The sequence below is a fragment of the Mobula hypostoma genome, chromosome 14 (genome assembly GCF_963921235.1).
Source record: "Mobula hypostoma chromosome 14, sMobHyp1.1, whole genome shotgun sequence".
NCBI lineage: Eukaryota > Metazoa > Chordata > Chondrichthyes > Myliobatiformes > Myliobatidae > Mobula > Mobula hypostoma.
Window position 1 is genome coordinate 74,590,191 of NC_086110.1, and position 14,078 is coordinate 74,604,268.

At 44.9% G+C, this 14,078-nt stretch overlaps 1 protein-coding gene across 3 annotated transcripts; it reads left to right on the forward strand.

Annotated features, from left to right (window-relative positions):
- The first annotated feature begins 1,436 nt into the window (after positions 1-1,436).
- On the forward strand, positions 1,437-11,778 carry si:dkey-56m19.5 (daf-12-interacting protein 1). Of its 3 annotated transcripts, none has more exons than XM_063067521.1 (2): positions 1,437-1,456; positions 9,127-11,778. In XM_063067521.1, exon 2 carries the CDS (start codon positions 9,135-9,137, stop codon positions 11,277-11,279), a length of 2,145 nt encoding a protein of 714 aa, XP_062923591.1. In that variant the 5' UTR covers positions 1,437-1,456; positions 9,127-9,134; the 3' UTR covers positions 11,280-11,778. The 3 variants fall into 3 exon arrangements, with proteins under 3 accessions (XP_062923591.1, XP_062923590.1, XP_062923589.1); XM_063067520.1 differs by lacking the exon at positions 1,437-1,456 and adding an exon at positions 1,513-1,810; XM_063067519.1 differs by lacking the exon at positions 1,437-1,456 and adding an exon at positions 2,001-2,119.
- Positions 11,779-14,078: the final 2,300 nt, after the last annotated feature.

Below are 14,078 nucleotides of genomic sequence, written 5' to 3' on the forward strand. Positions count from 1 at the left end.
ATATTTACTGTACTGTGTAGTTATTAATAAATATTATTAGTTTATAGCAATACTAGACTCCAAAGTGGTTTCTATTTCTGCTGGTTTCTTTATTCCTGTCATGGGGTATGTGACAACATAAACACACAAGACCATAAGACCACAAGGAAGACTATTATGGCTTGCAGCGGGATCTGGAAAAATGGGCTGAAAAATGACAGATGGAATTTAATGCAGACAAATGTGAGGTTTTGCACATCGGTAGGACCAACCAGGATAGGTATTACACAGTGAATGGTAGGGCACTAAGGAGTGTGGTAGAACAAAAGGAAGACAATATAGGTCCATAATTCTTTGAAAGATTGAAAGTGGTGTCGCAGATAGATGGGGTTGTAAAGAAATCTTTTGGCACATTGGCCTTATAAATTAAAATATTGAGTACTGGAGATGGGATGTCATGTTGAAGTTGTACAAGACATTGGTGAGGCCTAATCTGGAGTACTGTCTGCAATTTTGGTCACCTACCGGCAGGAACAATGTAAATAAGATTAAGAATTTAGAAGGATGTTGCCGGGTCTGGAGGACCTCGAGACAAGTCAAGTCACTTTCTTTGTCATTTCGACCATAACTGCTGGTACAGTACACAGTAAAAACAAGACAATGTTTTTCAGGACCATGACTTCAGGTTCTTCACTCAGAGATTCGGTGAGAGTGCGGAATGACTGGTGCAGGAGGGCTGGATTTCAATGTTTAAGAGAAGTTTGGATAGGTACATGGACAGTAGGAATACGGAGGGCTGTGGTCCCAGGATGGGAGTAGGCAGCTTGAATGGCTCTGAAGGGCCGGTTTCCGTGCTGTACTTTTCTATGACTCTGTGAGACAGAGGAGCAGAAGTAGGCCCTTTGACCTATCGAATCTGCTCCAGTGGCTGATCCATTTCCCTCTCAGCCCCAATCTCCTGCTTCTCCCCTGACTAATCAAGAATCTGCAGATGCTGGGAATCCAGAGCAACACACACACAATGTTGGAGGAACTCAGCAGGTCAGGCAGCATTTATGGAGAGGAATATGCAGTCACCATTTCAGGTTGAGACCCTTCATTAGGACTGGAAAGGATAAGAAGGTGAGGGAAGGGGAAAGAGGATAAACTGGAAGGTGACAGGTGAAGCCAGGTGGGTGTGGGAGGGGGAGGGGGGGTGAAGGAGGAAGCTACGAGGTTAATAGGTGGAAAAGGAAAATGGCTGGAGAAGGAGGATTCTGATAGGAGTGGACCAGGGGAGGAGGGGAAGGAGGGGCACCAAGGAGAGGTGATAGGCAGGCGAGGAAAAGAGGTAAGAGGTCATGGTGGGGAATGGAAGAAAATGACTGGAAGGAGCCATCAGGTTGGAGGCTACTAAAACGGAATATGAGGTTTTTCTCCTCCAACCTGGTAGTGACCTGACCGTGGCAGAAGAGGAGACCAAATGGGAATTGAAATGGTTAGCCACTGGGAAATTCCGCTTCATTTACATTGTGGAATCTTACTTTGTACAGACTAGATGATCTGCTCTTCAGATGGCGAGAAACCTCTCTTCAGAATGCCGCTCAGGGACTTTCCACGGGCGCCCCAAACGCCGGGTTCGGTTTCCGCTCCATTTTACATTGTACAGACTAGATGATCTGCTCTTCGGATGGCGAGGAACCTCGCTTCAGAATGCCGCTCAGGGACTTTCCGCAGGCGCCCCAAACGCCGGGTTCGGTTTCATTCAGAGAATCGAGAGTGGGTACCGCGGCGGGAGAGGGAAAGAGGTGGATTCTCTGACCGGTTGGGCGGACCGTGAGCTGACAAGAAAGTTAGTTCTATTCTTTAAATATTGTAAATTAATTACCTAGGGCAAATTGAAAACCGGTAATGTGTGGCGAGGGGCAGAGGAGTAAGGCATGGGACAATGGGGGGGGGGAGACGAATGAACGGGTAGGAGGGGGTTGGTAGGGATTAAAAAGGGGGAGGGGCGGCCGGGTGGGGGAGGGAGTCGAGTCGAGTCTACCCTACCGTCTGGGATCCGCCCTATGTCCCGCCCCAGCGTTCAGTCAGTACCGCGCCGGCTCGGAGTCTGGACCAAGCTCCCTGTGTAGCTGCCGACGCGATCCGGAGCAGGAGGGTAGGTTATCCTGGCCGGAGGGAGGAATTAGCCCAACTCTGCTCCAGGGAGGAGGGTAAATCCCCAGCCCTACGTTCTATATAGGGGGGAGCGGCGCTTGTTACTGAGGGAAAGCCCGGGACTTGAAGGAGGAGAAACCGGTTCTTTTGTTCGCCATGTGCGGAGTTTAACTGACCGGCTCCCGGACCGGGACTGGGATTGTCTCCTCTTTCCCCTCCCATGGAATTTGACCGCCCCCCCCAACTTTCCCAATTACTCTGGCACCCAGCACCGCCCCATTTTACATTTTGTCCTCCCTTCCCGGGGTCGTGTTCTCCCTCCCGTTCTAGACACCCCTCCCTCCGGCGGAACCCCTTACCCCGCCACTCATCGGTCGGCGTCTCCCTTCGAACCCGGAGCCCGGGGAACGTTGGGCCGTCCGGCGCTGGGACATCCCGCGACCCACCACCGCCTTTGTTCCTCCTTCTCTCCACCCCACCGTGAGGAGACCCCCCCCCCCGCTGGAAGAGCGCAAGGACCCAGAATCGAGGGTTCGCTCCCGGTGGGAGACCTTCTCTTCCCCCCCACCCCACACCTCCGTCTGGCGGACACCGAACCGTGGGGGTGGGTGGTGGTCAGCGAACCCCTGGGCGTGAATGTGGGATCGGACCGGGTTGTAGGGAATGTTCAACATGTCCCGTCGCTGACCGGGAGATTCCCAATTACTAGAATATTCCTCCCTGTTCCGCCCTGGTCAAAAGCGGGTCGCCAATTCCGTGTGTGTGGGGGGGGGGGTGGAATTTGGGAGGGGTCACCCTGAGCTCTCCCTACCCCTGCAGTCTCTTTAGGGGCAAGGTGCTAACTCCGTGTCACGGTTAACACGGGGATGCCCTCGGAGTCGGTCTGTTCCCTGCTGGGCGGGTCTCCCTCCCGGTCTAGGATTGAAGGAGGTCCGGTCGAATCGGTTGGTTTGTCAGTGATTTCGTCGCCCCTAGCCGATCCACCGCCCCAGCACCCAATGTCCCGTTACTCCAAATGTCTGCAGGCCTGGGGTAGGAGGCGCCTGTTGGCCACCTCCAGGCTGCAATTCGAAGCTGGTTTGGGCTATTGTGGTGGAATCTCTCTGGGTTCCTCTGCCCGTGTTCAGTTGGTGCCTGTCAATGAACTGGAGTCAGCTAGGCATGTGATAAGGTCCGAAGAAGTCCTGGGGAGTATCTGGTCCAGGTGGTACCGGTTGGACCAGGTTTGATAGGACGCAGAGCGTCGAATGTGGAGCGACACAACCTGCAGGAGGAACTCAGCGGGTGGAACAGTATCTGCAAGGGGCGTCTTCGGGTCTCACTCCTCCCCCCCCCCTTTCTTCCCACTTAAGTCTGGTCCCTATATTTTGGGTGTTCAGAATCTGGTTCAATAACTTGGCATATGTTGTGAAATTTTTGTAGCAACAGTACTGTGGAATACGTAAAATAAATCGTACAATTAAAATGAGAAATGCATATAAATCTAACTAGTGCACAAATAGTGAGGTGGTGTGCAAGGGTTCAATGACCATTCGGGAATCTGATGGTGGAGGGGAAGAAGCTGTTTTTGAATTGTTGAGTGTGTGCCTTCAGGCTCCTGTACCTCTTTCCTGATGGTAGCAATGAGAAGAGGACATGTCCTGGGGTTTGGGGGTGCTTTAATGATGGTTGCTCCTTTTTAAGGCATCGCCTTTTGAAGATGACCTTGATGCTGGGGGGGCTAATGCCCGTGGTGGAGCTGGCTGCGTTCACAGCTTTCTGCAGCTTTCACCGATCTCGTGCCTTGGCATCTCCATACCAGGCGGTGATGCCAACCAGTTAGAATGCTCTTCATGGTACATCTGTAGACTTAAACATCAAACTTCCCCATGGATCGGGGGACTGATCTATGGTACTGGTCATTAGCATTAAAACAGTTAGGAACCCCTACCTTCTGAGTTCATCTAGCAGTTTATTTTTTTTAAACCGCTTGCATTGGGATAATCTTCCTGTAAATGTAAGATTGTCCATGGACTTAGCTTTGTATGGATGAATCTGTAGATTCAATTAAAGATTTGATTATCGTAAAGCACTGCTCAGATCAGCAAGCTTTAAGTTGCATGTTCCTACTGTGATGGTCTCAATGAGGGATAAACATGATATTCTGGAGATCCAGAGCAACACACACACACAATGTGTTGGAGGAACTCAGCAGGTCAGACAGCATCTATGGAAGGAAATAGTCACCTCAGTATGTGACAGAATTACCTGCTTGAGCACCTGTCCGTGCTCACCATTTTCCCTATTTGCATTCATCTGCAAGCTTGCAATGGTGGTTGTCTGTCATGTCTGACGATGACAGGAAACCTGTGGGGGTGGAATTTTGAAAGTGGAAAAGCTGTTGCACTGGGCAGTTCCGCTCTCGACTTCGAAAGGTGGGTCCGGTGGTATGAGTGGTCATCACATTTGGGGTCTTCCTTGGTTGCAATGGATGACCATTACTTCTGTGTCATGTCATGTCCTTGACTCTCTAGAGAGCATTGCAGAACTTTCCTGGCCATTGGATCTCACGGTAGACCTTATCTGCCTAGTCCATTGGAGTTTGCTTTGCATGCTAGGACAGGTATGTCCCTGTCTCGCTGGGCTCCGAGGCCCGTTGGCTATCCTCACCTGCTTTAGCCTGCCTGTCAAAGTGGTGTACTAGTTTGCTTACTGTCATAAGCAAACAGTTACGTAGATCCACAGGTGAGAACTGAGTGTCTAGTGGGGCCGAAAGCTGAGTGAGTGATTGGACATTGCAAGCCCCTTCACCAGAGGTGCTACCCTTCTCTGAACACTCCCTACACCTCAAAGCTTGCAATATCAAATCTTAAACAGTCCAAAATCATGGCAGTGCTGAATAGTATCTTTGCTCCTATCCTCCACATTGGAATGATGTCATCTTTTATAATGTAACTTCCTTGCCTGGAATTAGGTTTAAACTGGCAGTTGAAGTGTTGAGTAAAGTTGGTCAGTAGGGAGCACAAAGCAAAGGTATTTAAGTATTGTTAGATTAGGGATTGTTGATGTACAAAGTGATCTGATGACCTTGTACAAACCTGCAGGGTGTAACAACATAGGTAACCAAATGGTATGTTGACCTTCACTTCCAATCTGAATGGCAAACTTTGTTGCATTGTATGACAGGACAATGTCTTGCCACAGTTATACAGGGTCTTGGTGGGACAGCCAGGAATTATCTGTTATGGTCTTGACAAAAGGATGTACTACTGGGAAGTAGTAAGTAGTGGAACAAAGGTTCATCAAACTTTCTATAGGTAAGGTCAATCCTATAGTTAGATTGGGGTGACTTGGCCTCCATTCCTTGAGTTTAGAGTGGCTGGATACTGGAAAATGTTTGTCCCGGCTGAGATAATATCCGCTGCACCGTCTATCCACAGGCCATGCCACTCAGGTACTTGGACAATTGTTCTGTATGTTTTTGCTATCTTAACTATATGTGCAGTGTACACCTGGGCCTGGAGGAATGCTGTTTCATTTGGCTGTATTTGTGTGTCTGGTTAAATTAAAATTAAACATGAATTTAAAGAAGTCCATAATGAAGGGTCAGGGTCTGCACTGGTGTTCAGAGCAAGACTATTGAGATTCTAAGTGAAGAAATTTGAGTGATGAACCTGTGGGATTCATTGCCACAGAATGTGGAAGTCAAGCTCAATATTTGAGAGCCTTCTTCGGACAGGACATCACTATATGGGGAGAGCAGGACTGTTGCTGTCAAAGTCAAAAGTAGATTTATTAATGTATGTTACCATATGCAACCTTGAGATTCATTTTTTGCAGAGCTTTACAGGAAAATAAAGAAATAGAATTTATTAAATATTATACACACTGACAAACAGCCAATGTGCAGAGTAAATTGTGCAAATAGAAAAAAAAGTATGAGTTGCAGAGTCCTTGAAAATGAGTCTCTAGGTTGAGACTGGAAGGACCATGGGGCACGTTCCATGTGATCAAAGTAATGTACCAAAGTGAAATTGAATATTCTGACTTGGGTTCAGAGTTGGTACACTCTATGATACTCAAGTTTAATTGCTATGTTAGAATTTGCATTGCTTTGGTTAATTGCATCTTAAGGCAAAGGGCAGGGTCTGAGCGAGCTAGTATAAATCATAGTCATACTTTATTGATCCCGGGGGAAATTGGTTTTCGTTACAGTTGCACCATACATAATAAATAGTAATAGAACCATAAATAGTTAAATAGTAATATGTAAATTATGCCAGTAAATTATGAAATAAGTCCAGGACCAGCCTATTGGCTCAGGGTGTCTGACCCTCTAAGGGAGGAGTTGTATTTGATGGCCATAGGCAGGAATAACTTCCTATGACGCTCTGTGTTGCATCTTGGTGGAATGAGTCTCTGGCTGAATGTAATCCTGTGCCCACCCAGTACATTATGTAGTGGATGGGGGACATTGACCAAGATGGCATGCAACTTAGACAGCATCCTCTCTTCAGACACCACCGTCAGAGAGTCCAGTTCTATCCCCACAACATCACTGGTCTTACGAATGAGTTTGTTGATTCTGTTGGTGTCTGCTTCCCTCAGCCTGCTGCCCCAGCACACAACAGCAAACATGATAGCACTGGCCACCACAGACTCGTAGAACATCCTCAGCATTGTCTGGCAGATGTTAAAGGACCTCAGTCTCCTCAGGAAATAGAGACGGCTCTGTCCCTTCTTGTAGACAGCCTCGGTGTTCTTTGACCAGTCCAGTTTATTGTCAATTCGTATCCCCAGGTATTTGTAATCCTCCACCATGACCACACTGACCCCCTGGATGGAAACAGGGGTCACCGGTACCTTAGCTCTCCTCAGGTCTACCACCACCTCCTTAGTCTTTTTCACATTAAACTGCAGATAATTCTGTTCACACCATGTGACAAAGTTTCCAACCGTAGCCCTGTACTCAGCCTCATCTCAAATCAATGAATTGAACTAGCTTGTTTGATTGAGAACATTGTTATTAGTGTTAACCTAGTCTTCCTTAGTCTGATCTATGTTAATGTTGGATAGGAATTATTGTAGGTGGTTTTGGAAGAGTGAGTAACCAGGATTCCTAATCTGGGATTTTAAGATTTGAAGTAAACTCCCGTTGTACTGATCACTAATCTTATTTTGTCTTGGATTGTATCCATTTGGAAAACTGGCGAATCCCTGCCTCCTGATTTATCAAGGTCATGTCAGCAGCTCCCATTGTATTGAGGATTATTTAATGTGGATATTGATTTCTGTGAAACCCTAATCCATTCTTCGAAGAGGGGCAGTTATGAGTGAATTAATGGAAGTCGTTACCCTTCAGTGGAATTTTAACTGCTTCTGTGTTGGGTGCACACTTGAGGCTCAGCTTTTGTCATGGTTCTTGGATACCCATTGTGAGTTGGAGTTTCAGGTTAATTGCTCTTCCCCCTTGGGAAAGGGTTAGCTGCTTTGCAGACTGAACATCTACTTGGATATAATTTTACAAGCCATCCACTGTTTTGTTTTTCTGGTCACTCCACCATGAAGCTTTCAGCAAGCATAATTGCTACACTTAAATGCATACTTCATAAACTCTTAATTGCCTAATTACCCAGTTAAAGCTGATAGAATAATATCAGATCTGAGATTCTCAACAATCCTGTTAAAATTAACTTCCAGTGTAGAGTGTTCACTTGACAAACTTCTCTGATCTGCTATTGCTCCTGAATAAAATAAGCTTGTGATCAAGGCTTCTGAATGGATATTGAGATCTGAGGGTTTTATTCTATAGATTTTAAGGTAGAAAATTAATTGCCTAGCCATAGGAGTACTGTTGTAACTTGTGACTATGATGATGATGACGTCGACTCAGGCCTGAGAGGCCAGCGTTGGGCATTTTCATGCCTTACAAGGCGCGGAACGAGAGACTGTGTGGGGCGCCACTCCTCACACAGACATTTCACAGTACAGTGTTTTCTTTATTTTACGAGGTCGAGTTGTGAACTCAACACTCAACCCGGCATGGATGGAAAACGTACTCGGGAACGGCCCGACTGGATTTGAACCCAGGAACCTCTGTTCCGGAGTCCGGAACTGATGTCACTGCGCCACCAGTCCTGACGAAGGGTCTCAATCTGAAACATTGGCCACTTGCATAGATGTTGCCTGCTCCGCTCAGTTCCTCCAGTATTTCGTGCTTCTTGGGATACAAATGGGCCGGAGGGTTGGAGATACATAGGCTGGGCTCTCTCCTTGGACTGTAGGAGGCTGTATAAAAATGAGGGGCATAGATAAAAGTGATAGGTCTTTATATTTCCCAGACTCTAAAACTAAGGATATACATTTCAAAGGGACCTAATGAGAGTTTTTCTGCACAGGAATGGTGGGTATGTGGAACAAGCTATATGGAAATTGTAGAAGCGAGTATAGTTAAGATATTAAAAAGGAATTTGAACAGTTTCATGGATGGGTAAAGATTTGAAGGGATATGGGCAAGTATATAGCTTGAGCAGACAACTTGGGCTGAATGGTCTGTTTCTTGATGTATAATTCATGGTGTTGGCACTTGGTGTAAGTGTAGCTGAGTGGATCAAAAATACTCTAGGTGCTAGACAATGGAGAAAGCATTAGAATACTTGGTCAAACTTTTGTACGTGAAAGTGAGGATGTTCATTCTAAATGAAAAATGGGGTATTGGAGGTTTCTGAATGACTATACTAAGGCCAGATTGAGGCTCATGCTGTTGTAAAATATGCCAGAAAAGGGATCAGTTTTCAACCCTACCACCCTTGGGTCAGGTGGGAGAAAAGCTCTAGATTTATTTAAATTGCCTATTAACTGCCAGAATTGGAATTGTGGTTAATTTAGAGGTGTTGGAACTAATTGGTTTCCAAAAGTTATCACTCTAATCACTTGTTTGTTCTGGGTGAAAATTGTACGCAGTATTTTATTTGTTTAAACTTGCCCATTCATTACCACTTAGCTTAATCTCAATCTTTCCATTTGCAGCTAACAGCATGGGTGGCAGGCTGGGCAGAAAGCGGAGAGGCTACAACGTGAGCGAGCCAGCGGAAAGTAGAACGGCTGCAGAGTCCACTAACAACCCTGAGGTGAAGCAAGTTGAGCCCAAGAACAAAGCTGTTTCAAAAGACCAAGGCAAGACAACTGGTGAGCCTCCTGAACAACAGTCAGCAAGTGAGGCTCCCAAACAGGCAGATGAAGGAGCTGGAGAGAAACAAGCAGCTTTGATAGCTACAGATGTGGAAGCTGCAGAAATAAATGAAGTAGCAGTGGCGAGTACCTCTGAGCCTCCTCATGGCTCTGAAGTGCAAGGCGACGTAAACTCTTCTGGTTTGGTTGAAGCAGAAAAGCAACTGCCTGACCAGACAGCCCATTATCCTTCACCAGAGGCTGGTGAGCCATCCAGTGCTACTGCAGTGACTGACTTGGCTGCTGAAGTTCCAGAAAGTGGCTCCAATGCGGAAACTCTAAAACCAGATTTGGAGCTGGGAAGAAGTGTGGCTGAAGACATTTCAACTGAGAAGTCTAGTTTGGGTGATCAAGCTGTGACAAGTCTGGATGAACAACTAGAAGAAAGCTGTGGAAACCTAGATGTTGAAGCAGATCCTGGTAAAGTTCTTAAAGGAGTTTCTGAAGATGCGTCCCACACTGCAGTGTCTTCGTCTGTCAATCACGAGGCACCTTCACAAGAAACAGAAATGTCTGTCCAGGAGAGACAGCTTGAGTCTCAGGTTAAATGTGACTCTTCTAAGGAAGACGAAGAACCAAAATTGACAGCAATAACTGAAGAAACTCCTATTGATGTTGTGTTGAAGAATGAAGTGGCCATGTTTGCTGTTATGGAGAAAGATGTGACTGAACCCAACACTGGAGAAGAGGTTCAGGGAGCAGTTAATGAACCTCTTCATTCTACCACCCAAGCAACAACTGATATTGGACAGGCACCTGCCTGTGCACAGCATAGCTCTACCTCTGGAGGTAGTTGTGTTGCTGAAATTGAAGATCATGGCATTTCATTAAAAGAATCTGAAAGTCCATCTGTAGACTTGTCGCAGGTGGACTTCAGCAGTGTGACAGATGCAGGCCAAGCAGATCCAGTGATTGCAGAATCTGCCCCAGAGGATAACTGTCCAAGCACAGAAAATGTGACTGAAACCAGCCATGAACAGACTGCGGAGCCGATGGGCTGCCAAGATAGCGTGGAAGCTCACAGTGTGATCTGTGCAGGCCAACCAGATCCAACGACTACAGAATCTGTCCCAGAGGATAATAGTACAAGCACGGAAAATGTGACTGAAACCAGCCATGAACAGACTGCGGAGCCGATGGGCTGCCAAGATAGCGTGGAAGCTCACAGTGTGATCTGTGCAGGCCAACCAGATCCAACGACTACAGAATCTGTCCCAGAGGATAATAGTACAAGCACGGAAAATGTGACTGAAACCAGCCATGAACAGTCTGTGGAACCGATTGGCTGCCAGGATAGTGTGGAAGAAATATCTCTGCTGAAGACTAGTTCTGAACTAATACCAGATATTAAACTCACTGTCTGTGGTGAAGGCTTACAAGAGGAAGAAGTGAAGGATGATATACAGCCAGTACCTGTGGATGAAACAGTTGAATGCATTGATCAGGATGCCAATATTGATCTACAAGCACCAAATGAAGTGCAGGATGAGAATCAATCAGCGTTGGACTCAACTGAAATTACCCGAGAAATGCACAACCCTGATCAAAAAATAGAGGAAGTGGAAACTTCAGGGGATCCGACACCTGAATCTCAAAGTTCAACTCTCAAAGAGGTTTTGGCAGAAGTGAACACTGAAGAAATTAATTCCACAGAGAACTCTACAGATGGAAAACTAACTGAATCCGTCACCAGCAAAGTTGAAGATGATCATCCAGAGACTCCTGTGCCAAATGGGACCACTTCAGATAGAGAATTGAAAAACCAGAGCCAAGTGGAAGTTACTGGCCAAGATATCACTGCAGAAGCTGAAGAAAATGTCCAAGTTAGTGGTTTGGCGCCAATAGCAAGTAAAACCACTGAACGGGTGATTGAAAATCTTTCTCAGGAATCCTGTCTTGCACTGAATAACGAAACTCTCAATTCGGGATCACTAGATGTGAATGTTGAATGAGATGTGTTGGAAGCAGAGGCTCATTAAGATGAGGTTGAGGATCCAGAGTAAATTGAGCAGAAGGTGGAAGGTTGGCTGGAATTTGGACTTGTTCAAACCAGCTAGTGCCCGAGTTTGATTTGAGAAGGAATTTCCAAGCTTTTGCTGCAAGCAGAATAGTGACTCAACTTGAAGGTTTTGAACAGTCTTGACTAGTTCCACAGTCCTCTGCTTAAGTTTGTTCACTTGAAGAATGCACCAAAAAAAAAACACTGGAAGATTAAAATTGAGACTCTGCCTTATACCATAGCTTTCAATATGCAAGATGTTGGGTATTAGTAGTACACCTTTAAAAGCATGTTAATCTAAAAGGGTTGTTCAGAAGACTTGAACTCTTGATAATTTAAGTCTAAATTTAGACTTCAATTTGCATAATATGCTTTGAGGTCAGTTATTAATTGGATAATGAGGGTTTTTAAAACTTAATAAAGTGTCATATTATCCTGGTTTTGGTTTAGTGCTTTTATTTGAAAGAAGCTTGGCTACAAGGAACTAGCTATCTCAACCAAAGACATTGCTTGTCCTGATGCAAGTTCCATTACAAGTGATATCTGATATAAGTTATTTTACTGCAATGAGGGTCCTACAATTGGAATGGGATTTTTGGTGGGGTTTTTTCTCCTTATCAGATTTGCCAATGAAAATAAGAATGGGCCTCTGTCTAATTCAAATAATGGATTGACTGACCTGAATTCCTACTTTGTCTGGAATACCAGTTGGCAGCTTGCAGTGACTTGTGAAGTTATTTTGGACAAATTAAATTTCAAGTGCAGACCACATAACTTGTCAGCTCTTCAAGGCTTTACAGCTGGGATCTTGAATATATTGTATACTTGCAAATACCAAATGTGAAGATCCCTTTCCCAAGCACGAGTTCCAAACTCTAGCCTCTTCTGGCATGTGTTTGGAAGGGAGTAAAGTGATGAGACATTTCAACTGATCACATTTTAAACAGCTGCAGGATCTTGTGCTGAAAAAGAAAGCTGGATATTGTAAAAATATTGACTTTAGATAAAGTACCAATGAGCACTGATCCAAAGAATATCTGGGGAATTGGATACAGGAGATGGGAGATGAATCTACACTATTTGTCATTACTGGATACAGGAAGCTGTGAATTGGGAGGGAATGGCTTCAATGGGGTGAGGCAAATCCAAATTAATTAGAGCAAATTGTTGTGACAAATCTGAATCTAAACGATTAAAGATGCCAAATGCCTGGTATTGGGGAGAATAACGGATGTAGCTTAATGAAAAATAGAAAATTTGGCTTGTCATTTGACGTAAGGAAAATGTTGAAGATATAGTAGCAGGGTAAGTAGAGTAACTTGAGGTAGACTGAAGTTGACAAGATTTTGTGGAAACCAATTTTTCCAACGCAGATGGTTCCTTAATATGTAAAATAGTATAGGTTTTGAGGTACTATTTGACAGTAGAAATTGCAGAAAATCAAAGCTCGTGGGGAAGGCAACTGGCTTGGATAGAAAACTTTGGGTAACAGACAAAAGGACATCTTTCTCAAACAAAGAACACATAGGATTAATCAGTGCTCGATCCTGTGACCTGAAAGCAGCAAAGATATGATTACTAAGTTTGCTGACAAAGTGGAAAGAGACCTCAAACCTATATATAAGATTTGGCATGTGTATTTGGGGATGGAAACTTCTGGTTGTGAGAATGAAGCATCTGGGTGGCTTGCAAAATGATTAGCAAAAGGTAATTAGCGAAATAGAGAGGTGGGTGCAACTCTAAGAAATACAATATGTCTGCATTTTATTTAAATACAAAATACCATAGTCCTATATGACAACATACAAGATGGAGGGGGGGGAAGAAAATGTATGGGCTAGCAGGAGTGTGGGTGAGGCTGATTTCTTAGTCAAATCATTTCCTTATTAAATTCCAATCCTTTGCTTCCACCTATTCCCTCCCACTTTTTACTTCGTACTACTTCCTTCCTTTCACCTACCAGCATATACTCCTTTCCCTCCCTCCACCTTATTCTGACTTCTGCCCCTTCCTTTCCAGCCTTGATGAAGGGTCTCAGCCCAAAAAGTTTATGGTTTATACCTCTCTATAGATGCTGCCTAATCTGCTAAGTTCCTCCAGCATTTTTTTTTTGCTCATGATTCCAGTATCTGCAGACACGTTTTTTAAAAAAAATATATATTAAACAGTGACATTTAACTGGCCCTCTTGGTCCAAGACACTAATTTAAACTAATCTCATATCCCTGCACATACATTTCTCTTCCCTATCTAAATACTGCAGTTGTATTTGCTTCTGTCTCCCATGGCAGTGGTACAAGCACTGACGTGTTAAATGTTTTAGAAAACAAGATTTTTTTAAGGTCTTTAGACTTCATTTCCCTGGCTTTTAAAATGTTTCCACTTTGTGCAGGTGGGAAGACCATTTAATACATTGAAAACAGTTCAATATGTAGGATATTTTGTTTGTCCCAACCATTGGGCAGAGCAGGCTGTATACACTGGAATTTGGGGGCGGGGGGGGGGGGAATCTTCAAAGAGTTGACTGGGGATGTTTCCTTGAGGGATAATCTAGAGCAGGGGTCCCATCCAGGGATCATCAGACACTCAGTTAAATGTAAGGCTCCAAAGCATAAAAGAGGTTGAGAGAACTGGACCATTTTAAAATAGAGCTGCTTAAAAAGGATGAGCTGACTTTTGTGGGATTTTTTTTGTTTGGTTTGGGACCTCCTCAAAAAGCAGTAAAAGTTTAGCCGGAAAATGAACAGGTACAG